Here is a 27584-nt window from a genome sequence, read left to right as displayed (position 1 = left end):
TTCCTTGACCAGAACCTCTTTATTAGCTTGTTTGGTGTGTGTGTGTGTGTCTTTCTTTTCCTTCCTTCCTTCCTTCCTTCCTTCCTTCCTTCCTTCCTTCCTTCCTTCCTTCCTTCCTTCGCTCTGATCATGTGGTATGAGATTAAATATTTAAGCAAACAGTTAAGCAGACACAGTGTGTTTTTCCTTGGAAAATAAATAATTGCACAGAAGTCCTGGGGTTTTTCAAATACCTTGCATGTTAATGTCTCATTTTCTACACAGTTCAATAGAGTAGACTCTGGAGTTAAGCTGCTTGCTTTAGATCCTGCCTCTATCGCTTTTCAGCACGGTTACCTTGGGCAAGTTACTTAACCTCTTTGTACCTTAGTTTCCCCAACCTCATAGGTTTGTTAAGATTATTACATATTGGTACAGCTTAGTGCACATAATAGAGCCTGGCTCAGAGCCTGGTTTATTCACTCAATAAACGTGAATTTTATTGTTGTTATTGTTATTAATAGATTTATGTTAAATTCTTCTCTGCCTACATACCTAAGTAGCATGAGGCTGGATTTTTAAACCTGAAGTTAGGGGTGCCTGGGTGGCTCAGTCGGTTGAGCGTCCGACTTCAGCTCAGGTCATGATCTCACGGTTCGTGGGTTCGAGCTCTGTGTCAGGCTCTGTGCTGACAGCTAGCTCAGAGCCTGGAGCCTATTTCAGATTTTGTATCTCCCTCTCTCTGACCCTCCCCTGCTCACACTGTCTTTCTCCCCCTCTCTCAGAAATGAATAAAACATTAAAAAAATAATAAATAAATAAACCTGAAGTCAGATTTAAAAAAATTTTTTTAATGTTTTTTTTTGGGGGGGGTGGAGAGAGAGACAGAGACAGAGACAGAGAGCGAGCATTAGTTGGGGGAAGTAGAGAGAGAGGGACACACAGAATCCAAAGCAGGCTCCAAGCTCTGAGCCGTTAGCACAGAGCCTGATATGGGTTTCAAACCCACGAACCAAGAGATCATGCCTTAAGCTGAAGTCAGATGCTTAACTGACTGACCTACCCAGGCACCCCTGAAGTTAGATTTATTATACTGGCGGTGAAAAAGTATCCTTTGCCTTATTAACTGAGTACTTTATGATACTGGTATCACGAAAAACTAGAGTCACTTTTACTTGGTGACTTGTCTGTTTTTAGCTGAAAATTATTTTAGAGAACATAGTCTTCATATAGGTGATCAGATAACTTGACACTGCTTAGCTAGTTACAGTATTAATGCTTTTTAGTACATCCAGTGTGAAAATTTCCATGATGTCACATCTACAAAAATAATGGTGTTAATCCCATAACCGTAGCTTCTTTGATCATCCATTTTGGATAGTTTGTCGAACTTTCCTGAAGGTTTTTTTTTTAAACAACTTTATTGAGGTATTGTTGAAGTACAATAAACGACACCTATTTAAAGTATAAAATTGGACCACTATGTATGCACTTGTAAAACCAGTATCATAATCTAAGTTACCACTTCTGTTACCCTGGAAAGTTGCCTCATGGCGCTTTATAATCTAACCATACCACTCCTTCCGCCCTGATACTCCGGCAATTCTGATCTGCTTTTTGTCACTACAGATTAATTTACATTTTCCAGAATTTTATATAAATGAAATTTTATAGTGTATACTGTTTTCTTGCCTCACTTCTTTCACTCAGCGTAACTTTGAAATTCATTGGTGTTGTTGTATCAGTAGTTCACTCACTTTCATTGCCAATTAGTATTCTGTTATATAGATCTATCACAGTTTGTGCATTAACTCATCTGTTGATGGGCTTTTAAATTGTTTCCCGTTTTTGATGTTAAAATGAAGATGCCGTGAACATTTGTGTACAAGTTTTTGTGTAGATATTTATTTTTGTTTCTCTTGGTAAATACCTAGGAAAAAAAGGGTTGAGTCTTATGGTAGGTGTGTGTTCAGCTCCGTAGGTGTATGACTCTGCTAAACTGTCTTCCAAAGTGATGGCATCATTTAACATTCCCACCAGCAGTGTGCAAGAGTTCTTGTTGCTGGAGGCTTCATATTTAATATGCCATTTAATGGGTTAATGAGTTTTATATATTTTTAGGACATGCCATTGTAAAATATGTCATGTGTATCCTAAAATTACTTATTTTGAACCAAGATAATTGCTGTGAACTTCTGTGCATGCTCTCTGTCTTCTTATGCCATTTGTAAGAGCCCTAACTAATATTTTTAGTCTTCATGCCTAATTTTTAATTTCCTGCCTCTTTATGTTTCTAGTTCTACCTTGCTTATTTCTGAATTGCCCCAATGTCTTGTTCTTTACCAGGTCAGTAAAATCAGCTTGGTGGATCTCGCAGGAAGTGAACGAGCCGATTCGACTGGTGCCAAAGGGACTCGATTAAAGGTATTTATTTTTATCAAGCAATCAGCCTAGTCAATAAACGTTCTATAACATAGGCCAGCAAACTATGGCCAGTAGGTCAAATATGGCTCCCTGTCTGTTTTTGTAAATGAAATTTTATTGGGGCAGAGCTGTGTCCCTTTGTTTATGTGTTGTCTGCAATGGTAAGGTTGAAAAGTTGTGAAAGAGACTACCTGGCCTGCAAAACCTTTACAGAAAACTTTTGCTGATGTCTGATCTATAATCCAATGAAAGATAAGTTGCATAACGTAATAGTTCAGGAGGACTTGATGGTCGAGGTAAGAGCTGGAGTGTGTTTTGAGGAACAGGCTGGATGTAAGCGACACTAATAGGACAGGGACACAGAAGATCCAAATGTGAGAACAGACACGGCCTCTCCAGAGAGATGCTTCATTACAAGAGCGGAGACCGCAGGTTGGTGAGTTGTGGGAAGAAGGCTACATCTGTAAGCTTTTGGGGCAGGACGTCTTGCAGAAATGTAAGCTTGTGAGTTAGGCATGTGGTCCTGACATGGCATTAAGTGGAGAGGATTACAGGAGGTTTTTAGAACTTGTGGTCATAAATACACAATGCTAGTGTAAGGCCTAATTGTATCTTGTGTATTATATATGATGTGCCAGTTGTAGAAATTCTCCGTCATAATTCTTCATGTTTGCTATTGATTTCAGGAAGGAGCAAATATTAACAAGTCTCTTACAACTCTGGGCAAAGTCATTTCAGCCTTGGCAGAGGTGGTAAGTATTATATACTTGATTGTGTGGGAAAATTTGTCTGTTCAGCAAATGTACTTGATGATATGTTATGTGTTTTTAAAGACTGACCTTTTTGGCCCTTTTATGTAATCTTGCCTTTCTCCTTTTAGAGCTTTTCAGATAAGATACTAAGTATAAAACATTTTGACTTTCTACTGAGAGTAAAAGAGATTAACGAGAATGAAAGTAAATACAGATCTGTAAAGGCTAGGCTGAAAACTAGTTCTTTACAGAGACTTCAGATTTGACTACTTTTTTTGGGCCTTACTTCAGGTCTCTCATCAAAACCTAGGGATTTTTTTGGTAAATTCTTTTCCTATACAATCTTTTCTAAGTAGGATGTAGTAACCTTTTGGAGTATTTTGAGCATTTGCCTTGGTGAATGCTGTTGATTTGGGGGCCAATAATATATTTTTAAAAGTTGTTTTATTCTTTCCTGTTCCTTAACAGTAGGACACTAAATCTGAAACAGTTTTGTATAAGGGGCTTCAGTTTTTAGGTTAAAGGCTAAGGAAGTACCAGTTAGTCACCGTGTACTCTAGTACATCATTCGAATCCATGAAAAGAATCAAATGCTTTCTTGCTTGTTTCTGAAAAGTCATACTCAATTTATGACTTTCTGTTTGAAGTCTGTTTTATGACTTTCTGTTTGAAGGCTTATCCTATGTTTTCATTCTTTCTTTTAAATGCTTCGTCTGTAGGATAACTGCACCAGCAAGGTACGGTGGGGTTCGGTAGAAATGAACTAGCTTTAGAATCAAGTGTGATGATTTTAAATCCGTAGCAGGATGTATGGAGACATAAGGAGGAATGGAACCTTGAAAAAACCTTTTTGTTACTTTCTGACTCTGGAATTTAGAATTGCTGTTGAGAGTGACCATGAATCATGAGGTTTCACACCACGATTTAGGGAACATGATGTGCTTTGGACAAGGAATTTAGAAAAAAGGAATAAGAGAGAAATTGAGGAAGCATCTACCTTGTATTATTTTATGAGGCTTTTCCTAGTGATCTGTAGGACTGTCATTTGAAGAAGTCACCTGTAAACCTCTTGAAAGGGCAATAAAAATATTTCTTACAGGTACCATTTTGAAACATAGCTACTTTCTTGAAATTATTACGATATTTTGCTTAAATCTCTTTGTGTAATCTTATTTCCTATCATGAAAAGTCATGGATTATTTAAATTGTTAGAAAAATTTTTTTCTACTCTTTGGTTATATAAGTGAAGGTGGTAGAATCAAGTTCAACACTATGATTGTATCTAGAAAACATATTCTTTGCATCCTTTTAATCCACATACAATAGACCTTTCCTCCTATTTCTATACAAATACTCTAAAATTTCTCAGTACTATTTTGTATAAATAATAGAGCATTTAGCAGTTTGTTCTGAATCACATTAGTAACATTGGAGATAGCAGGCAGTATCTGCAATGAAATATTTTATAGTCATAGTTTTTAAGTATATAGGTTTGTTTATTCTCTACTTGTACAAAAATCACTTAGTAAAAAGTAATGCTTTCTTTTCTGTTTCTTTCTGCTTTTTGGAAAAAGCTGCCTTAAATTAAAAAACCTGTTATTTGATATGATTCATGTGTAGATATTCTTCAGATAATCTAATCTGGGTCCCAGAACCATAAAAGCTGTTGAAATTTAGTGGCTTTTCCAACATGTCCTGTCCATGTGCTCATTTTTAAGGAACAATTTACAAAGCATTTATCTGCCTATTTCTCACATTGCTCTGTGCCGGGATTAATTTGTAAATGAATTTTTTAGAATTAGTTTCGAAAAATCTAGCTTAGTACTTGGCACCTATGCCATTACTAACAGATCAGAAATAAATTTTAGTTTTTACGTAACGAGCATAATTTTGGTGAATTAGAATGTACTGGTATTTCCACTGGGGAGAGAAATAGCATTATTATCATCCACACCTGATAGTTTTTCTTTTTAGAGAGGTTAGTGATATAAATAAACCTTTTCATATAATTACTGAGGAACTTCTTTGTGAGAACAGATGAGATTAACTTGTAAGAGAGCAAATAGAAAAGAAGTGGCTACACTTGTGGGGATGAGCACTGAGTGTTATGTGCAAACTAATTTGACAATAAACTATTAAAAAAAAAAAAGAAGTGGCTACAATTCTGAGGTATTTTCAAATGGAAAAGATGGAAGTTCTCTTTATGCTTCTTTATTTAGCTACTCCTTCTTAATTTAATTTAAATTGACCGAAATGAAAATAGAACATTTTTGGCAAAGAGATACTGCTTATTTTTATAGTACTGTTTGGAATCCTCGTAACTGATGTACTTAAAATCTTGCAGCATTTTCAGTACTAACCAACCTTTGGCAAAGCGGAGTAGTTAGGTGTGGAGTAGAGCTAGAGAGAATAGACTGAGGTCGCAGGCTTCTAGAAATTTGTAGTGAATGACCGTCCCACTAAACTACAAATGACTGAGAGGGTTAATTCTCCCTAGAGGTCTGTGTGATAAGAGATGGAATTAAAGTGCTACTTGCTGATTTCCTTTCCTGCTTAACAGCAGAGGTCAGCTACTTAGTACTCCTTTTCTGAATGCCCATGCTTTTTCAAGAACTAGCTCATCCTTGGGGCACCTGGATGGCTCAGTCGGTTAAGTGTCTGATTTCGGCTCAGGTCATGATCTCACGGTTCATGAGTTTGAGCCCTGCTGACAGCTCAGAGCCTGGAGCCTGCTTCAGATTCTGTCTCCCTCTCTCTTTCTGCTCCTCCCCTGCTCTCAGTGTGGGGGTGGGGGGTCCTCTCTCTCTCTCTCTCTCTCAAAAATAAATAAACTTTAAAAGCTAGATCATTCTTAGTTTAACCTCAGATTATAGCAGGAATAGGGGGAGATATTTTTGAGTGAACACTGGCTTCCCCTTAGTGGCTTCTTAAATTATCACAACGTAGTCATCAGCTAGGAGGACACTGCAGTAACTGTTGTCTACCAAGTGGTTACATTAATTTTTACTTTCAAAGGATATAATTTCCTCCATTTTAGCACTGGCTCTGCATTGGTGCCTTTTGCTGTGATAATGAGATATACCCTGTGTTATGAGATAGGTCAGAGCAGTATAAGTAAATGCTTGATACATATGTACAGAGAATTAATTCATCTGGTAGTCTTTACAAATCTCCAGATTCACAGATCACATCACTGTCTTAGACCTTTTCACTGTGAGTCCTAACTCTGTCGGTTGGATTGTGGGGGGATGTAATTTCCTTCCAAAGAAACCAAAAGCCCGTTACTTTATAAAAGTTATTAGAGATGCAACAGTCCACTTGATGATTGGTGGTTGGCCAAGTAAATTCGTTAACAAATGACTTGCTCCTCCACATCCAACCTGGAATGCCCAGGATTCATATTTGCCCTTCTTCAAAAGTAAAAACTCATTGAGGATTAGATACCAAATGATATTAAGGAATTACTATTAATTTTGTTAATGTGTGATAATGGTTTTTGTAGTTACCTTTTTAAAAAAATGTCCTCTGTTGGAGATACAGATCTGAAATACTTACAGGTGAAATGTTGGATTTGCTTTAAAAGACTAGCAGCTATAAAAGATATGATATGGATAGAATATTAGATAATGTAATTGTATGGATGTTAAATTTCCTAAATTTGGTCATTGAACTGTGACTGTGTAAGAGAACAGTTTTATCTGCTTAAATATTTAGGGGTGAAAGGGCATGGTGTCTGCAGTTTATTCCAAAATGGTTCAGGAAGACACAGCGTAAATAAAGTGTTTGAGGGATAACAGAAACATGATTGGCAAAATACTGATAAGGTGGATGATAGATATATGGTAACTCATTATATCACTCTAAACTGCTGTGTGTGTTGTAAATTTTTCAAAATAGAATGTTTTAAATTACTTCATTGCATGAAATTTGGGTATTGTGAAGAATTGAAGCCATGAGTATTAAATTTCAGCAGTGATGGGGTTCTACTGTAATTTGCTTGGGACTTTTAGACTTGCTTGCCTTCCATGTAAATTTCCTCCCTAGCCATGCTAAGACCATTTCTTTCTGTTTAATAGAGTAAGAAGAAAAAGAAAACTGATTTTATTCCCTACAGGGATTCTGTACTTACTTGGCTCCTTCGGGAAAATCTAGGTATGTTGAACACTGGTGTGTGGTTATCTTTTTAAAACTGCTTACTGATTACCATTTATGGTTAATTGTCTTGTATGTTTGTTTCGGAGAAGAATAATCTCTAGATATCCATGTTACTAATCTGACTCCTCCCTCCTTCTTTTCATTTTTGCTCTTGAATTAAGCTGGTTGGATTTGCTCACCTTTAAATCAGGGTTTTCTCCCCTATCTCATTGACCTTGGAACATGAACTGTGGTGTGGTTGCCTTCCTAACCACACCTGCTTCAAACTTTGGCTCCTTCTTCAGACCTCTTTGAAAACTCCATGTTGCCTTTTTGCTGATGTTTTAGGACCTTCAGGTCATTGCTCTTTATTCTCTGTTCTGTTAGCCTCTTTCCCTCCTTCCTGATGGAAAGAAGGGAATGATCAGCTATGTCAAATGTTGCTGATGGAAGGAAGAGGCTGAGAATAAATAGCCTGTTGGACTGTCCACATCACTGTGACTTTCACTCATTAAGAGCACTTCTGTGGAGTGGCTGAGGCCTTAGCTGGAGTGGGGTGAGGGAAGCCGGTCACAGTAGATGCAAACACCAAGATTAAGAGGGTAGCAGTGCCTGGCATAGGAACATTTGGGACATTTGTTGACTTTTGGTTAAGTCTTAGGATCTGAGATTGTGCTGTCCAATTTGACAATATTTAATAAAGTTCTTTCTAAAATGACTATGATTTGAGATAACCATGATTCATCTTCTTAGGTGGTAATTCTCGGACTGCAATGGTTGCTGCTCTGAGCCCAGCAGATATCAACTATGATGAAACTTTGAGCACTTTGAGGTACTCCAGTCTGATCTCAATAGCAAAATAAAACAGTGTGGCACCATAAATCATTTTGTTATGCCATGGAGTTTCTTAGGATGTGTGGGTGATGTTTTGTGTAAGTAATGATCCAGCCCTCTCACAACAGGGAAAACACGTGCTGGGGGAGACTTTTACCATAATAGAATTTACCTGTTAAGAGTTTTCAGTTTCACTGGCAAATACAGGAACTTTTTCATAGGAAAGATATTAAAATCACTCAAGTGAGATGTTTGGATAACTTCTAGATAATAGTGAAAGTTTCTTATCATTTTCATCCCTGTAAAAAGGCCCCTTCTTGTGGTGTTTGTCATTATAGAGATGCTCGGGCCTCAGCAGGTAATGCAGTTAGGGATATGTGTTATGTTAAAAAAATTACAGAATGTTCACTAATAGAACACAGTTGGCCCTTGAACAGCTCAGCTCAGTGGTTATGGGTGCCAGTCATCTGCACGGTTGAAAATCTGCATATAACTTCACTCCCCAAAAACTTGACTAATAACCTACTGTTGATCAGAAGCTTTGACGATAATATAAACAGTTGATAAACATATATCTTATACTGTATTCTTACAATAAAGTAAGTTATAGGAAAGAAAATGTTACTAAGGAAATCATAAGGAAGAGAATACATTTACAGTACTGGACTGTATTTATCAGAAAAAATCCGATTACAAGTGGACCTGCACAGTTCTAACCTGTGTTGTCCAAGGGTCAGCTGTACTTCTATATGTGTAATAGTGTTTATTTATTACTTTAATCTGGAACTTCCTACTCTTCTTCCATTGAAGATACTTCTAATATAATGGAAAGAACACTATATAGTCTGACAAATTCGTTAGGAGTCTTTTCTGGTATTTTTTTTTTTAATGATTTTGGGTAAATCACTAAATTCACCTGGGCCTTTTTCTTCATACTTCCTGTAAAATGTCCTGTGCGTGTGTTATTATTAAGGCTTATAAAATGTGTAAATACTCAAGCTGTTTGATTTAGAGGTAGAAATGATGATATGTTACTTATGAGAAGTAGAGTACTTGAGGAATGGCAAAAATGAATGTTCCTTTTTTTTTATATAGATATGCAGATCGTGCAAAGCAAATTAAATGCAATGCTGTTATCAACGAGGACCCCAATGCCAAGCTGGTTCGGGAATTAAAGGAGGAAGTGACACGGCTGAAGGACCTTCTTCGTGCTCAGGGACTGGGCGACATTATTGATAGTAAGTGAATTAAGGATCAGCACAAACTCGGATCTTTTCCTCTTCAGGGTTGTTATATTTAAACTTAGGTTAAAAGAGCTTGATGAAGTTAGATGGTAGAAAAAGGGGTTTTTTTCTTTTTGCTTTTTCTTAAGTTTTAAGAAAATCCAATGAAAATGATCTCAGAATTTCTTTATGTAGTAGTAACAGGCTATCCAGTTGAAGTCATGAAATTAGTTTTTAAAATGTAAATACGTTACTGCTTTATATTTTTAAATATACATATATATTTTTTTAATTACATTTTTATTTNGTGGGACTCGAACCCACGAAGTGTGAGATCATGACCTGAGCCGAAGTCAGACGCTTAACCGACTGAGCCACCCAGGTGCCCCTTAAATATGTATTTTTAACTTTATCGTGAGAGAGAGAGAGAGAGAGAGAGAGAGACAGTGTGTGTGTGCACGAGATGGGGAGGGGCAGAGAGAGAAAGAGAAAGAATCTCAAGCAGGCTCTATGCTATCAGCACAGTGCCCTGTGTGAGGCTCCATCTCTGTGAACTGTGAGATCATGACCTGAGCTGAAATCAAGAGTCAGACACTTAACCAACTGAGACACCCAGGTGCCCCTCATTGCTTGTATTTTTATTAGGTTTTCATTTTAGATCAGCAGTGAAGTTTATTTGGAATGTTCAGCTTATTTTTACTGAGAAATTAATCACTTCATAAAAATATTACTTGAAATTTTTGTTTTTGTATTATGCGTTTCTCTGGATTAATGCATTAGCAATAATAGATGTATAACAAACATGCTATTTCAGCCCCCTTTCAGATATCATTTACCTTTGAGTGGTATCTTTCCCCTCCTGCAAAATGATTAAGAAACACTCCCCACCTCACTCGCTATGAACACATAAAGGGGAAAATATTCATTTCCTATCAAGTTTAAGAATGAGACTTCCAGAGAATATTATTTCACAGTATTGTCTTAAAATGAGTCTTTTTCTGGGAAGCACCTGGGTGACTCAGTTGATTAAGTGTCTACCTTGATTTAGGCTTAGGTCATGATCTCGCAGCTCTTAAGATCAGGCCCCATGTTGGACTCCACACTGACAGTGTGGAACCTGCTTGGGATTCTCTCTCCTTCTCTCTCTCTGCCCCTTCCCACTTGCATGCGCACACATGCTCACTCGCTCTCTCTCTCTCCCTCTCCCCCAAAATAAATAAACATTAAAAAAAAAAATCTTTTTTTAACCTCAGCCTGCCTAATGTGTAATCAGAAGTTGAGTTAACTGGATGATTCAGGTAGGATGTTATATGGGTTTATTTGATAAAGCATATTTTTATCTTTTGAGTAAACAATATTCTATTGTTTGGAATTCTGATAAGATGTTAAAAGCCTCTTTGAGTTTAGTTCTTCTTACTGATTAGCACCTGAGTTTAAGTGAATACAGTGTGCAAAATGATTATATATTCCAAATGTTAATTTTTTCATCTTCCCAAATGCCAAATACTGCTGTTCCCTCTCTATGTCACTGCTGAACCTGAACTTTGACCCTTCTTGTATTTTCCCTCCTGCTTACCTTCAGTTGATCCATTGATCGATGATTACTCTGGAAGTGGAGGCAAATGTGTGTATTTCATGTATTGGTTATTTCCAGTGCTCTGATTTGCTACTCTGCCTCGGCTGGATCAGCCTTAAAATGAGCTTTGCATGCTAGCAATCCTAACAGGGAAATCCCAGACAGAGCATATTGTAGGTTCAGAAATGATCCTGGTTTAGCCCTTCTCCATTTAGCAAATACACTGCTGAATTTCACTTTGTGGATTAAATAGTTGACAGGCTTGAGAATCTCTTCCTACTCCTACTCTTCAGTTTTTCCACTTCTGTGATTAAACTGAATCCAAAGTCATAGAGGACAATGATAGCAATGACAGCACCTCACATATCCTGAATGTTGATGAAGTGCTGGGCCCCGTTCTATGGACCTTGAATGTATTATCTCATTTAATCCTGCCACTGATTCTGGAAAAAGTTCCTTTATGCCCATTTTTACCCACGAGGATACTGCTTACCTGTGGTGGTTAATTTGGTACTGAGATCTCGTGGTTTCTGTGTGGTTAGATTGGATAGTGTAACTCAGCCCCAGCTTTTAATCATTACTGCACCTTTTTGGCCTCTTGATTTCCTTCAGGATCTGCTATTTAGTAGAAAAACCCTTTTAAGTTAGCTGTGTAACTCTGAGCCGTAGTGTATGAATAATTAAAAACAGTCACTTGCGGTTGGCCAAACTATCCGTGACGGAGCAGCTCTGTGAATGTTGGGTTAGCACCCACCTGTGCGCATGCTAGATTAGTTTCCTCCATGTCTCGGGCCTTAGCTTACATGGTGGTTAGGAAAACCACCTTTTGTTTTCCTTTCCTGGAATTACAAATTAAATTTAAAATGTGTGCTCAAAATGAGGGTATTTTACAAAGGATCACACCTTGTTGTCCTCTCCACGTATATCATTAAGTTGGTGAGGACACGGTTTCTTACCCTTTCCGCGAGGGGATCTTTATCTTAGGAGAAATGAAGAATCTTGACCTCTTGCTTAAGTTTAGATTTTAATTGATTTGCTTGTTCATTTAATGAGGCATGTAATAGGGCTTGACGGGGAGGAAATACACAGGAGAGAGGAAATGTAGCCCTGGCCGCTGTGATGAGGCGAGGCCTTGACGTCACAGTAACACTCCCATACAGAGTGGCTCTTGGGCCAGAACAGCTCTGTCTGAGATTTCCAAAGCTGACCGATACTGATGTGAGAGAGACGCCATCTTGTTCTTGCTTTTGTGCCCCAGGTGGTGCTGCTATCAGCTTGTTGCCTCATTCTTTTCTGAGCAGTTGTGGCATCTCCCAAAAAGCTATGCATGACAAAGTTAATTTTGTACCCGTGCAGGAAAGCAGCCCTGGTGTACTTAACGAATTTCCATTTCGATCTACTACTCTTAATTTCCTTTAGGGCTTGCATGTGTCCACTGGACCTTCTAAACTCCATTCATGCTGCTCTTTCCTACCTTGCTGCCGTCACCTGATGGCTGATTTTTTGTTCCAAGTCCCACCGCCCTTCTAAAACTTGCTTGCTTTCCTATGTTCTCTATTTGCAGATGGTGGTTTTCAAACTGTCTTGAAGCAACCACTGGTTTTAAGGAGTTACAAGAAATGGCTTTGATTAAATAGAGATGAGTAGACCCAGCGAGAGCAGATAGTACTGTTTTCTGACTCGTTGCTTTGATTCCTGTCATTTAGGGAAAACTTAACTTAGTTTTGATAAATTTTAAGCAATGTTGACTTTCCCAAATTTAAATATGAGCTAATTTTAAAATAAAAGTCCATCAGTACTTATGGTTTTCCTCTGGTGTCTGTGACAAGGATGACAAACGAAAAAAAAGTACACAGAGCAAATTAATTATGTTGTTTGTGGCTCTTTTTATCAAAACTAAATTTATTTATTTATTAATTTATTAAATTTTGTTAATGTTTATTTATTTTTGAGAGACAGAGCATGAGACCCGGAGGGTCAGAGAGAGAGGGAGACACAGAACCTGGAGCAGCTCCAGGCTCCAAGCTGTCAGCACAGAGCCCGACGCGGGGCTCGAACCCACGAACCATGGGCTGACCTGAGCTGAAGTCGGACACTCAACCACCTGAGCCACCCCTCAGAACTAAATTTAAAAACAAAACTTACAGTTGTATTAAAGACTTTTTAGTAAGTGAAAGTATGTCCCTAAAACTTGCATTTAGTACCAGGAACTCGACCTCCCAGTGAATCCTGGTAGTCCTGTTAGGCAAAGTAAGAGCCGTACTTTGCAATAATTAGCAAATAATCAGCCTTGATTTTGCTTGATCTAATAGATGAATACAAAGCATACCAACTTCATTAATTTGCCAATAGTCCTTGCCTGTTGAGGCAATTGGCCCTGAGTTCTTAATCAGAATTTACACAAAATTCTTATGATTTCTACAGCTACCTCTCCTTTTTAAAAGCATATTTTAGAGGTCCTTTTTAGCATGTTGAAATACTGCTCTACAAAGGATACCACTGAGTGCTCAGGGTTTTAACTATAGCATCTTCTTGGGATTTTTTTGTTGAATGCCATAAAATACTGGGCCTGGTTAATACTATTAATAAATAAATGATCATCCTTTTTTTCCAACTACTGAGATTTAAGAGTAGTGTAAACTTAAAACATTGTAGATTCAAAGCTGTAAAAAGACTAGGAGGAATGTAGCATGTTTTATTTACAAAGTGCCTGAGGATTATTCTTTGAGGTTCTGGTTACCCTCTACCAGATACAACGTTAACCCACACTGGAGTGTTTTAGTTTCTAAATTCAGAAGTGGTTCTTCACCTCTATAATACCAGTATTAAAGACAGACATGTTTTAGAACTGCCATCTAGAACAATTATAACTTGTCTTTGTATTATAACGTGTCTGTCTTGGCGCTTTAATGCTCTCCTTTCTTACGCTGGTGTTCCTTCCTGTCTTTTTTCTCCCTCTGCTCCTTTCCCTCCTCTCTACTTTTTCTGCCTTCCCTTCTCTCTGTCTCCCAGATCTGAAAGATTTTCAGAACAATAAGCATAGGTACTTGCTAGCCTCAGAGAATCAACGCCCTGGCAATTTTTCCACAGCATCCATGGGGTCCCTTACTTCATCTCCATCTTCCTGCTCACTCAATAGTCAGGTGGGCCTAACATCCGTGACCAGTATTCAGGAGAGGATCATGTCCACACCTGGAGGCGAAGAAGCCATTGAACGCCTAAAGGTAAGTAATAATTCAGACTGAATGAAAGGTGTTCTATGTAGTTCCATAAGGCAGAGCTAGTACTTAAAAACCACTGAGGTTTTTGTTCAGGATATGGAAGAACTTTCTAATTCTTAGAGGTGTACTGAAAATGGAATTTGATGCTTTATAAGATAATTAATTGCTTTGCATCAGAATGCTTGAGTCTGACATGGCCAGGCAGAATTTAGAGAGATGCATGGGGAGATCACAGGTTGGCCATGCAAATAACTGATAAGTAGGTATGTCCTTTAATTCTGAGGTAGTTTATAAGTCACGGGGAAATTGTGTACTTAGAAATTTAGTGGGAAACTAATTTGTTAGAAGCACTTGGTTTCATTTGAAGATGGAATTCTGTATAGAGCCGTGTGTGTATTAGTAAAATGTACAGTTGAAAATTTGAACATGTGAGTAGCTACACCAGGTTTATTCAGAACATGTGAAATGATAACTTCTAGAAGTTCATGGAAAGTCTTGGACCCTGTTCACATGGCTGTGGAAGGGCTGCCACCTCCTGTGCCAGTGCACACAGGGTCACGGGCCTCAGCGCTTCGCTTCCCCAGGCTGTGCTTGGCTCTGTTGGGTACTTCCTTGTCTCTCTCCACGAATATGAAAGTTCGCGGTAGCAGTGCCTGCTGACTCCCCGCTCCCAGGTCCTTCCTGCCCTCAGTGACTACAGTGAGAACACACAGTGCCATCCATCAAATCACTGTGACACTATCACAAATGCTGCTTCTTCCTTGCCCGTTACCTCCAGGATAATCATTTGATCCACACCTTTGGACCTTTCTATTCCCAAGTGCGGGGGTGAGGGGGTAGGCAAGGAGGGCAGAGAAAGGTTTTCAAGGAGCTGGGAAGTTGCGGTTGTGTTTGCAGGCAACAGGCTCTTTGTTTGCACTCGGTCCTCTCCACAACTGCTGCTTGCTCAGGGACTGTTGGGGACAGTGACACACTTGACAAATTAATGACGGGAAAGGTTTGCTGAGCTTTTTCACCACTAAAAGGGGAGGAAGCTTGATAATTGAAGATGGCAGATGTTTTCATTTTGGTTTTCAGGTAAGGCCGAAAAAGATTTAATTTTTTAAAAATGTTTATTAGAGAGAGGGGGAGAGGGAGAGAGAGAATCCAAAGTAGGCTTCATGCTGTCTGCACAGAGCCCAGCGCAGGGCTTAATTTCATGAACCAGGAGATCATGACCTGAGGTGAAATCAAGAGTTGGATGCTTAATCAGGCACTCCCATAAAAAGATTTTATATGAATAATGGGCTTCTGTTTTAGCCTGCTTTTTCCCTTGGCATTTTACTCGCTTCCAAGCTTAGGCGCTTCAGAAACAAGAGTGTTGATCTTGTCTTTTCCTTCAGAACATGTTAGCAGAAAGTGGATAAGTTCTGAAATAGCTAGCAAAGGGAGAAGGGTGAGACATCTTTTCATCAATTGCTGCAGCTTGAAGGGTAATTTCTGCTATTTTAAAATTGCCTTTGAAATTTTAATAAAGACATTAGTGAAGTCTGTGCAGGAACCCTTCCTGCGTGTGTTTCTTTCATGAATAGGCATTAGTGACAAAGTCACTGTGCCAGGTTCTTTCTATTCAGGCCAGTGCGGGGGATGCAGAGATTGGGGGGGAGGGGGTGAGATCTCCCACTTACTATTTAATGTGAAATGTTCTTTGTCTTTGGGGATTTTGAATCTCACTATATGCCTATTAAAGCCTTGGTGTGCAAATGAGATTATACTTTCCGTTAACTTGCATCTTGGCGTGAAAGAGAAAAATTTCCCTAACTGCCAGGTGGGACCAACTGAAAAATATCATTGGATGTTAGGAGTCAAGACATTAACCAGACTCTTTAAGAATTAGGTCACCCAGTGTTTTCCAAATAGTTTCTGGGGAATAACACAGCTGTTAACCAAGGAACCCTCCCCCCAGTCGTTCTACTTCCCACCAAAACAAAACTGTTCTCACTTTCATCAGAAAAGAAATTTTTCTGTTTTCATTTTCTTTTAAGCCAAAATAAGTACAGTCTTCCATTTCCCCTAGCTTTAGAAAATTGCTTCTGGATGGTTTTGCATTGGATCTTGAGTGTTTAATGCAGCCCGGCATCCACCAGGGCCTCAGCGTCTTAGCTCTGCTCCTGTTTTGTGAATGGTGAGAATTCCATCCCAGCAGACCTGCATCTCAATGCCCCAGGCAGATAAGATCTTGTGCGCACAGTGCACGGCGGTGGTTGTACAATAGAAATGCTTGAGAAGTTCTCATTTTTGGACCTTTGATTGTTGAATGTTTTGGAACTGTGCTCCTAAGACACGATACTGCAGAGGAAAAATACTGTAATGGAAAACAGGGGTTAATTCACTTTCCCAACATTTTATTTCCCTTTGCTTCTCTTTATTTCTGACTTTAAAAATATGATCAGTTGGTAGAAGACTTTTGCACAATGTGTTGCTGCTACTTTGTTTTTTTGAATACCTTCTTTCCATATGGAAGAGACCTATGTTGCGCTGTCATAAAGATCTCGACCCCTCCACAAACGTCTCTGGCAAAAGAGAGTGAAATATAATTGCTTTCAGTTTTTAATCACAACTCAAACTGAGTTGGAGTGTCCATATCCTTGATTTGGATTCTTTTTCAGTAAGGTTTTAAATATGTAACTATAGCTACTATGTGGTGGCTCTGGTGTTTATTAGTCTGGCATCACAGTCAGTACTAGGAGTGCCATCGCCAAAGCTTAGGTTATAAATATCCACAAATATCCATTACAGAAGCACGCAGGGGCAGATGCTGTGCTAGGCAGCCCGAGGGCCCCGCACTTGGAACTTAACTCATGGAGCATACTGTGTTCAGTACAGTAAAACCTTGGCTATCTGATGGCTTCAAGGAATGTTCCATGTACTAAGCGTTTAACCTTTTAAATATCACAATTTAACCATGTTTTTTTTTTCGTGGAAATATTTCTGACTTGTTCTGTGGATTTTCCTGCCACCTTAACTGAATCATGACAAAGAAATTAAATTGTGTTTAGTTGTGTGAGCACAATTATTAAGGAGCGCTGTACAGATAGCTAGACCTACAGGATGTGTCAGGCCAAAGTTGAATGGCGCCAGAGCCCAGTGTTCCTTGGAACTTAATAAAAAGGTTCCTGGGGCGCCTGGGTGGCTCAGTCCGTTAAGTGTCCGACTTCAGCTCAGGTCATGATCTCACGGTTTGTGGGTTCGAGCCCCGCGTCGGGCTCTGTGCTGACATAAACATTAGAAAGGAAAAAAAGGTTCCTGATGTCATTGCTTTTTGGGGTTTTTTTGTGTTTGGGTACTACCTGCACGAAGGAAGGACCCTTAAAGATTTGTCTCGACTCCTCGTTTCTGAAGCGTGAATTCCAGTTTCAGCATAATCTTGAGCTGGGCTTCTGGAGTTCTGGGCAGCACTGAGCACCAGTGTGCCAGGCCTGCCTGCAGACCAGCTTGACAGCTCAGGGACCACAGCTGTCTCCTACTGGCAGCTCAGTTCACTGTTCAAGCTTCAGGAAAGAATAATATCCTTTACTCTTTCTTAATCAATGGAGAGCTGTTTTGTTGAGTATTTTCTTTAAAGCCCGTTGATTCTGCTTTAATTAAAGGAAGAACATCAAGAGTCAGGAAACCCAGCTCTAGGGTTTAGTGGCTCAGGAAATAGTGTGGCCTCAGGTTAGTCTGTAGCTTCTCTGGCCCCAAGGTACTTTCTCTCTAGAATGGTTCTGGAATAAACGCCTTTTCTAGCACTGAAGTTTTGCTCGATATCATTTTCTCTGACCTTTCTTCAGAGTTTTAAAAAACAGCTTCTGAGACAACATAAAAATTGGAACTTGAAGCTGTAATGAAAAATAAAAACAGTATCATACTCAGCTAACTCATTAAGTCTCTTTTTTACAAAGAGATCGTGGCCTGACTTACCCTCCAGGTAGGAAGTAAAATTAGAGAGTTCATGTTCACATTGGCAGCAAAAGACAAGAGGGTCCTTAGATAGCGATTTTTGCATTTTAGGGATGAGTTTACAGTTGCCCCAAAATGGAAAAGCTTGCATGTAGCCAGATAAACCTCTTATCAGACACAATGTGCTCATGAAAATAACCAGCGCAGAAGAAAAATAGTTAAGTATCTCCTGGGTCAGTTTATTCTGTATGCAACGTCAGCGGCTTGTGGGCCACACACTGCATAATAAGCCCTGGTCCCGTTGCTGCAGTTTGGGCAGCCTGTTGTGCTCGCCCTGCATGTTCACAGTGACCATTTGGAGACTGTAAAGGTTTCTCACCAGCCGTCTTTCATCGGTCTTGTATTTACCCGTTCACAGTATATGCAAAAACACGTAATGCTACTCTGTTAGAGTTCTTGTTTGAAGAACTTCTGTGGTACTTACTGGCCACTTGGGTCCTTGTATGCTTCCTTTCCTGGCCATCTCACTCCTTGCCACAGTTGTGTGGGCGTTTTGGTTGCTGGCCCTCTGGTGTGGCACTTGGGTTCCTCCCTTCACTAGGGAGTGGCAGGTGCACTGCGTGTGAAGTCAGTGCTGCGAGGACTGTGCAGAGACGCCGTCCGGGTAGCTGCTGGAGTCTGCCGGCAGCGCTGATGATGGCCCGCCTGGGTGGTTTTGTCTCTTTCGCTCCACCCTCCCCGCTCCCTCTGCAGACTTGCTCTGGCACCCCCACGTTGTGATGGACTCTGCCCTGAAAGCACCTTTGCAGTGGCCCCCTTTGTGCGGACCGTACCGATGCCCATGCAGTTTCTGACGTTTCTGAGTCGGTCGTCAGTTTTGCTCTTTACCCCACTTCGCTAGCTGTTGCTGTTCCTCACCGTCATCGTCATGCTCTCCCGTTTGTTTCTCCTCTGCGCTTGTACCCCTCTGCTTTCGCCCCCTGCCGCCTGGAGTTTTCACTCATGGCTTTTTTTTTACATGCTCTCATGTCTCATTCCAGAAAACCAAATCGCAGACACGTTAGCGTTGATTGTATTACATGTTCACTGTTTTCTTTCTGTGTAGAGAATTATGTTTTCAGATCCCAGGGGCTTCTGACAATAGCCTGTTCAGTGAATCAGACAGAGAAATATTTTGTAAACTGTGCAGGGTTTTCATCACAACCACTGCCATCACCAGAGCTATCATCTCATCATCGTTAGGCTCCTCGTCCCCCTCATTTGACTTTCTACTTTTGTCTGCGTGACTAGATTGTCCTGCTTTCTGCATGTGCTCATCCCCCTTGCAGGCTTCCTCCGGCTGCCTCCATTTTCCACTGAGTTGATCCCTGCTTGTCCTCCATTCATCAGTATGAGCATCCTTCTCACGTTCGCCCGTTTCTCCAGCCGCCTGTGAGTGCTTCACTTCTGGCACCTGGGCTCCTGTTGTGTGGCCGCCTCCTGCCCTGCCTGTGCACAGTGCGCAGGCGTGCTGCTCTGGCCACACCGTCGTTCCTGGGAAATGGCAGCCGTTTCTTCCCTCACGTATTTGTGTGGTAGCCCCTGTTCCTTGTCTCTGCTCACACAGCACCTTGGCAGCAAACCCTGTCCTGACAGCCCCACCCCAGACTGCTCCCTCACTCACCCCCTTCCCTTTCTTGCTTTTTCTCCAAGGTACTGCTGCTCTCTGATACACTATATATCTGAATTCTTGTTTAAAATCGATTACTTCAGGCTCTTTACCAGAATGTAAGTCTCACAAAGACGGAGATTTTGTCCCTTGCCCCACCTCTGGTTGCCTGAGCCAGGGTTTGGCATGTAATGACATGGTGTATAACTACCGAGTGAGCGAATCAATGGTTATTTCTCTCTCCCTAGTATACGGTAAATTCCTTGAGAGCAGGAAACATGTTTTTGTTTTTGTATTTCTGGCATTGACAAACACTCACCACGAGACTAGGAAAGTGTTACTTCAGTGGCTCCATGCCTGCAGATGAAATGGGTACTAAACCTTGTATAGCAGATACTGGGTTGTGTTCGAGAGGGTGTCGTGTTACCGGGGAGTAAAAATATCATTCATTTACCCTTCAGCTTCTTGGCTGGGGCTTCTGTGACAAAAGATTAAAAAGAGAAAAGCACACAAGTTGATTTAATATAAGTTTTCTGTGACACGGGAGCCTTCATAATAAAATGAAGACCCAAAGCGGTGTTAAGCCTGAGCATTTTGGGGCTAGGTTTGATGACGAGGGAAGAGTCATGGGAAATTATGATGGGATGGGGGTGGGGGGCCTATTTGTTCACACTCCTCCTGGTGCTGCTCCTCCTTTGGAGATGAGGATGTGTCTTTTCTCCAGGTGCAGGGAGGGCCTTAAAACTTGCTTGAGAAGATCAGAGTCCTTCCTGCAGATACCGTTTCTCCCATTACCTCAGCTTAAAATAGTATGCCAAGATGCCGTATTTTAGACAGATGTGTTCGGAGCCCCGTCAGTGTTAGGGTGAAATTACAGTGATGAAACAAAAGCAATAAATAAACCCTTGGTGGCTTTATTCTTTAGTAGAAGTAGCTGTCTAAGATACTAGGGAACAGTGTCTTGCATGTTTGGATGTTGCTTACTCTTCCTTCAGTAAACACACACATACACACTCACTCACTATTAGGACATAGGAGAATTTGTATATCTAGGGCTGCTTTAACGTTAGATCTAGTCTTCATGATTTTTATTGTGCATAATAAGAAAGGAGAAAAATCTCACTGTATTAGATTCTGCCTCATACCCACAAAGGGCATCTTGCTGTCCTTCCCAGACGTAGCCTGTCATTTCATAAGGCTCTTCACTTTAACTGTGGACTTCCTCCCTTAGGAATCGGAGAAGATCATTGCTGAGCTGAATGAAACCTGGGAAGAGAAGCTGCGTAAAACAGAGGCCATCAGAATGGAGAGGTCAGGACGTTATTAAGTTCTGGGGGTGTCTGCACATTCTGAGGGGAACTGGGATTCCTTTTATAGAAGGGGAAGATGAACTGGAAGTAAAAGTGAAGGGCGCCCCCCCCTTTATTTGGGTGAATATAACTTTACCTAACATGGGAACAGAANGAGAGAGAGAGAGACAGCATGAGCAGGGGAGGGTCAGAGAGAGAGGGAGACACAGACTGAAACAGGCTCCAGGCTCTGAGCTGGCAGGCAGCACAGAGCCCGACGCGGGGCTCGAACCCACGAACCGCGAGATCATGACCTAAGCGAAAGTCGGACGCTTAACCGACTAAGCCACCCAGGCGCCCCTGTCAAGTTGGTTTCCATATAACATCCAGTGCTCATCCCCACGAGTGCCCTCCTCCATGAATGTTCTCTTTTTCTTAAAAATAATTTCTCATTAATGATGGGATAGACAGATTTTTCACATTTGTATTACTAACACAGACGGTAGTTTTTGCTCCGCATGCTTTATTTTCTAGTTCATGTGAGACTGATTTAATTGACATTTGGTGTTGGTATTCTAATGCGTTTGTTGTTTTTTCAGAGAGGCCTTGTTGGCTGAGATGGGAGTTGCCATTCGAGAAGACGGAGGAACCCTGGGAGTTTTCTCACCTAAGAAGGTAGGACACAGTGTTGTGAAACTCCACCAAACAGAAGACGAAATTCCTGTTTGTCTTGGCCACTGAGGCACTTCCAGCATTTCAGGGCTGGCCCCTCTTCCCTTCATTTTGTCTTGGGATTTGGCTTAATTTCAGACATTTCTGATTTCATCTTATAGTAAGAGGGCAACCTATTTCTAAAATGCCTGTATGTTTGCTGTTTACAGAACAAAACCCAAGGCCATAAATCTAACTTCCGGTCATGATTCAGTATGTTTACTCATGTGCGTTGTTGCTTTCTCTTCAGTTCCCAGCCTGTCACCTAGCATACCTTGCTTCAGTTTGGCTACTCTTTCTATGTAGATTTTCCCACAGATGCCAGCAGCCCTGATTTATAACTCTGTGGAAGCAGTTTCAGCCATTCAGGTTTGTTTAGAAGGATACCACTCAAGTTTGCTTCTTTAGTTTGTGTTACAGACAGCCATTGTACTAAGTAAAGCAATTCCTGTCCTCACCCTTGTAGCCGCCTCTGCCCCCTTCTTAGTTTAAAAAAAAATAAATAAAACTCCAGTAGTTACCCTCCTACTTCTATTATCATAGTTATTAGGTAGTAGTTACCTTGTAGCCAATTAGAATAGTGAGGTGGGTCTGGTTTTGGACTTTTTGTTGTTGTTGTTTTGTTCTTTTACTAAGTTGCTTCCTAGTTATTGTTAGATACTGGAAAACTATTATCAAATGATTATTTTTGTGTTCTTCTCATTTGACAGTAATAAAACATAAATTGATTTATAAAGTAAATATATTCATGCCAGTAATAGTGGCCCTTCATTTCAAATGACCCCAAATTGGCTATTAGAGATTTAAAGATATTCTGCAAAGGTCTGATGGTGATCTCTCTAGGTTAGCATTAGAGTGAGTGGGGAGTTTTCCATTTTTGTTTTTACGTGATATGAAATATTCCTGGTGTTTGCTGGGGTTCTTTTGGTTTGGTTTTTCTGTCAAGGTCACATAACTTTTTTGGAAATTCCAGTGCATTATTTTCAACAAAGAAGATTGTCCTAAAGACGTCTTAAATACATACTGTAGTACTGGAACAATAATAACAGTATTTTGTCTGCTGGTATTGCCAAGGATCCGTGGTTTTCACAGTTTAATAGTATTTGCTTCAGTAAGACGTTATTTATTGAGATATGATAGTTAAGATTGTAGAGGTGTTAGCAGTTCTACGTTTGATAGAATTTGTGCCTTTGTGTATATTAAAAGATTTTACAACGTCTTTCAGTGTTAAGAGCTACATGGAAACATTTGGTAACAACTTGTAAAAATATGACATTTAACACAAGTTATAAATAACTTGAATTAGTGTTGTGGTATAAACAGCCCAGAATTCCCTGAGATCTCTGTTTCCAAAGCTTGTTCTTACTTTAATTTTATGCATTTTGTTTTAATTTTCTAGATTTCCCCAGGTAAGGAAGGGATACATCATTGGCCACATCCAAATTCAGTTTCAGAACCTGTTTCTGATGTGTTAACTTGATTGTGGTAATCATTACACGATGTGTATGTGTATTAAATTGACACATTGGATGCCTTTAAAAAAACATGTTGTGCAACCTAAATATATACCATTTTGTCAGTCATTCCTCAGTAAAATTGGGGGAGGGAGAGAATACTTTTAAGGCAAGGGGAAACAAAACCTGTTTCTAGGATTCCCTTTTTCTGAGGCCAGTGTCATGATAGGTTTTAAAGAACAGGACCCACAGAGGACTTTGATTTTCTCAAACCAGCAGAGCTCTTAAACTCCAGAGGCAGATGCTAATGTTGAGCTTTTTCTAATTTCGTTTTAATCATCTTTCTCATCCCCGGTTAACTCTTTTATCTGACTCATCTTTCATTTTTCCACCTTTGCTGGCACTGTCTTGAGTAGATTTTGACCCCAAGACCATGTGACTTATTTTTGGATTCCAGTGGGGTATTTTCACCAAAGAAGGTTGGTTTTTCAAAGATTTTAGAAATATTAGAGTTAGATGAAGAGGACTTTTACAAGATGTGTATATTAAATGACAATAATTTTAATTTTTTTCTTGAAGATAAAGACTAATGAATTAAAGATAGTAACTGGGACCATGGAAGAAGCGATAAAAATTATAGAAGGAAGTGAGAGAGGATGTGGGGATGTGTAAATGAAAACTTAAGTATTTCTTGAGATTGTAGAAAGGAAAAATAGTTTTCCCTCCACCCTTCTGAGTTTTTAGTTGAGAGCCCTGTAATAACAGATTAATAAGAGAAAAACAAAAATAAGTTTACTAACATGTCTGTTTCATGTATGTGTGGGAGCGCCCCAGGGGAAGTGAGTGACTCCCCAGGAGGGCTTAGAGTTCAGACTTAAATACCATGTTAGTAGGGAGAGGGGAGCCTGGACGGAAGCCTCTCAGGAGGGAGTGAACGATTTTCAAGAAAGGTGAAGGGGCCCTTGGGAGAATAGATGGGAAGTGTGATTGTTTGTGACAAAGTCTGTCTGGTGTCCACTTCTGGTGTCCTCTCTTGGGACAATAGTCCATCCTCCCTAGTTGATGGACTTCCGGAGGGGACATGACAGCTGAAGTCCTTGAGGAGGACCTGTCTTCAGGTGAGGGTGGGGCAGGGGTGGTTGCTGTTTTTCAAGTGCCTTCAGCTCAAATAATCAATATGTCAAAGTGGCCTCCCTTCTTCCCCTTCAAGATTTTTGTCCAGGTACTTACAAAAATTGTGATTGACCCATCCAGAGAATCAACCTGTCCTTCTTTTTCTTTTGTATTCTTCATGCTTTGACCTTATCAAGAATCGGATCTTGTTCTTTATCCCAGAACTCATGTTTTTAAATAGAATGCATTGGTATAATTTGAGAAGGCCTGAAGAGAGCGTTTTGTGTTTATAATGAAATTGCAACTAGGAATGAAAGAGGTCCCTCACCTAGGGACTGTAGGTAATACGGGTAGCCATGAGCTTCCTGTAGTCACTGTATTTGTCACAGCCTGTGCAGTTGTACTTGCTCCAAATTGATCATCTGTACCCTCTTTCAGACCCCACATCTTGTTAACCTCAATGAAGACCCACTCATGTCTGAGTGCCTGCTTTATTACATCAAAGATGGAATTACAAGGTATATTTGTTTCTTTTGGTTACTTAACGTTTTCTGTTCTCTTCAGTGATTGAATAACTATAAGGAAGTTGTTTTTTGAAAAATTTGTTGTAATTTGCTTTTTCCTGTCCAAAATAGTTGTAAACTATCTTGTCTTCCCAGATTGTATAAGCACTTTAGTCAGCTGAACCAGTTAACATGTAGTTTTCCCTAAAAACCCTAAGTAAAAATTTTTTCTAACTTCTTGTATGAATTCATTAGGGAGATTAGTTCACTCGTGTCTTTTTATAAAGCTGAGTGAGTTACATTGATGTATCCTTATTACATTGATGTTTCTTATTCTCATGAAGGGAGGTTGATCATATGTGAAAATAAAATTTGCAGTTGAAAGACTCCGATAAAAAGAAGCGTTACCTTTTTTGTACATACCAAGGAATATTCTTTGGGAGAAAGAGGTTCATTGTTTTCAGTGCTTTTTGTGTCTGAATTTCCCTGGGAAACACTTTCCCTTGTGTTCAGGGTTGGCCAAGCAGATGCTGAGCGGCGCCAGGACATCGTGCTGAGTGGGGCTCACATTAAAGAAGAGCATTGTATCTTCCGGAGCGAGAGAAACAACAGTGGGGACGGTGAGAGTTCCTGGCTTAGCTTTTCCAACAACCTTTTCCTTCCATATTATTAGAAATCACCAAGGCATGGTATTCCCTGTCTCTTTCAGTGATATTTTCTTGTACAACCTAATATTTGGAAAATGGAGAAACCTGGGCTGCTTACAAATGCCGGGACGGACATAGCTGTTTTACATGAAAATAGGCTGGACAAAGGGAGCCCTTTTGGGACTGCCAAGAACTGAGCAGGACAGAGGCAATTAGGCTTGGTCTTGAATGTTAATTAATTAATAGACAAGTAAGAAAGGAACAAATATTCTGGGTAGTGGGAGATTTGAAGGACCTCTGATTTTAACCCAGTAGAACTTTTTTATCTAAAAGGGAAGAAGAAGTTAGTCTTGATTTTTGCCCAGGTTATTAACAAAACAATAATCTAATGATATTTTTGTGCTATATGATTCATTCCTTTAATCAAAATATTAGCTTTTGATCTTAAGTTTCTGGATAGTACATAAATCTTAAAATTTCTGATGGTTTTCAGTTTTATGGACTGAACTATCAGATAGCACCAAAATGAGCATTTCTTGTCTTCTGAGGTTTGTCAAATTCATTTAAATGTTTCTCTTAGCCATACTCCTGGTTTGGGTCCCCTAACATGAACTACTGTGTAGATTCTCAGCCACTTGGTTGATTGCAGGAATCTATTCTAGTTACCCTGAATCCTCATAGTCCTCTGCTTTCCTTTGTTTTATTCCAGTGGTTTCTGATGCTAATACTAGTTTGTGTTCTTTTTAGTTATTGTGACCCTAGAGCCCTGTGAACGCTCAGAAACCTATGTAAATGGCAAGAGGGTGGCCCAGCCCGTTCAGCTGCGCTCAGGTGAGACCGGGGAAGGTTTGAAACAGTAAACAGTACGTGGCTTATGTGAGCAACTCTTCAGTGTTTGACTCTTTGTTTGAAGAAGTGATAGTCAGCGTTAGAATTTCTGTTCTTGTAAAACTCCAAAAGCTGTCTTTTTGCATTAGGGAAAGGGAGGAAAAGTGAAGTCACAAGCCTAGGTATGTACCCATTTAAGAAATGGCTTCTTGACTCTATTTCTGTTTTGTGCTAGGAAACCGTATCATCATGGGTAAAAACCATGTGTTTCGTTTCAACCATCCGGAGCAAGCTCGGGCGGAGCGGGAGAAGACTCCTTCTGCGGAGACCCCCTCTGAGCCTGTGGACTGGACGTTTGCCCAGAGAGAACTTCTGGAAAAACAGGGGATTGATATGAAGCAGGAAATGGAAAAAAGGTAATGCCCAAATACGAGGTGGTCCATGTGACCATCGCTTCTTTTAAACCCACGGTATATAGCATTCATGAAACAGCTCAGTGATTTCACAGTGGGTTTTTTTCCTCTCTTGTTTTTCTTTTCGCTGTAGGCTGCAAGAGATGGAGGTCCTGTACAGAAAGGAGAAAGAAGAAGCAGATCTTCTTCTGGAGCAGCAGAGACTGGTAGGAGGCCGTCCTGAGCCCTCTGTTAGGAAAAGGGCGGCTTGCTCTTATCCCTCCCATTCCACAGATGAGCACTCGCCCAAATGGCTTGCCCAGCTCTCACTGACACCATATGCTGTTCTCTCATTTTCTTAATTGAGAATGAACTTACATCTCCTGGTAGCCTTAGCCTGAAAAAGTGTCCATAAAGGTACAGTTTTGTGCCTTTTATGTCTTAAAGTCAAGTCTTTAGTTCTGTCAAAACCAAGTGCTTTTTGAGGAACTAGTGGGAGCTTTTCCGGTAGTCTCTGCCTCCTGATAGTGGTTTTTGAGTATGCATCAGTGGTGGTTCTTTTAATAATAATTATATTAAATATTGAATATGATGGGTGTTTGCCTTGGTTTTGTTTCTGATCACCTGATAGTACTAATTCTCTGCTCTTGGGCTGACTTGGGGATTGTTCTTATGCTGGGCAGACTTTTTTTTTCTTTTTCTTTTCCTTTTTTTAGTTAAACTGTGTCTAAAAGTGTTGCTGCACAGTTGCATGTGTTAATCCTTTTCTGTTTCCCTGCATGGAGTCTGAATTCTCAGTAAGGGTCTCCGTGGCATGTGGGATGATAGTGGAGCAGGGCCCATGCCAGCTCAGACAGTAGAAGGAAGCCTGATTCCTCTGGGTTGAGAAAGGGTTTGGGTGAGAGTCAAAAAGTTGGTTTCAGGTTGCAGCTTCT

General features: G+C 40.2%; 1 protein-coding gene across 6 annotated transcripts in view; it reads left to right on the top strand.

Annotated features, from left to right (window-relative positions):
* Positions 1 to 27584, top strand: part of KIF1B (kinesin family member 1B) — a 122478-nt gene that overhangs the window by 29493 nt on the left and 65401 nt on the right. For 3 of the 6 annotated variants that reach the window (XM_077763826.1, XM_077763824.1, XM_077763827.1), the window contains exons 7-19: positions 2326 to 2403; positions 3090 to 3155; positions 7232 to 7307; positions 8043 to 8121; positions 9219 to 9361; positions 14013 to 14146; positions 20944 to 21023; positions 21601 to 21676; positions 24718 to 24797; positions 25296 to 25402; positions 26177 to 26260; positions 26493 to 26673; positions 26804 to 26876. In XM_077763826.1, the coding sequence (XP_077619952.1) occupies positions 2326 to 2403; positions 3090 to 3155; positions 7232 to 7307; positions 8043 to 8121; positions 9219 to 9361; positions 14013 to 14146; positions 20944 to 21023; positions 21601 to 21676; positions 24718 to 24797; positions 25296 to 25402; positions 26177 to 26260; positions 26493 to 26673; positions 26804 to 26876 (1257 nt within the window). Of the gene's footprint in view, positions 1 to 2325; positions 2404 to 3089; positions 3156 to 7231; positions 7308 to 8042; positions 8122 to 9218; positions 9362 to 10928; positions 10971 to 13934; positions 14147 to 20943; positions 21024 to 21600; positions 21677 to 24717; positions 24798 to 25295; positions 25403 to 26176; positions 26261 to 26492; positions 26674 to 26803; positions 26877 to 27584 lie in introns of all 6 variants that reach the window. The other 3 variants (XM_077763825.1, XM_077763822.1, XM_077763823.1) reach the window with 2 other exon arrangements.

The sequence above is a fragment of the Crocuta crocuta genome, unplaced genomic scaffold (assembly GCF_008692635.1).
Source record: "Crocuta crocuta isolate KB4526 unplaced genomic scaffold, BGI_CrCroc_1.0 scaffold13, whole genome shotgun sequence".
Classification (NCBI taxonomy): domain Eukaryota; kingdom Metazoa; phylum Chordata; class Mammalia; order Carnivora; family Hyaenidae; genus Crocuta; species Crocuta crocuta.
The sequence above is the reverse complement of the archived record's forward strand: the minus strand, read 5'-3'. Positions and strand labels throughout refer to the sequence as shown.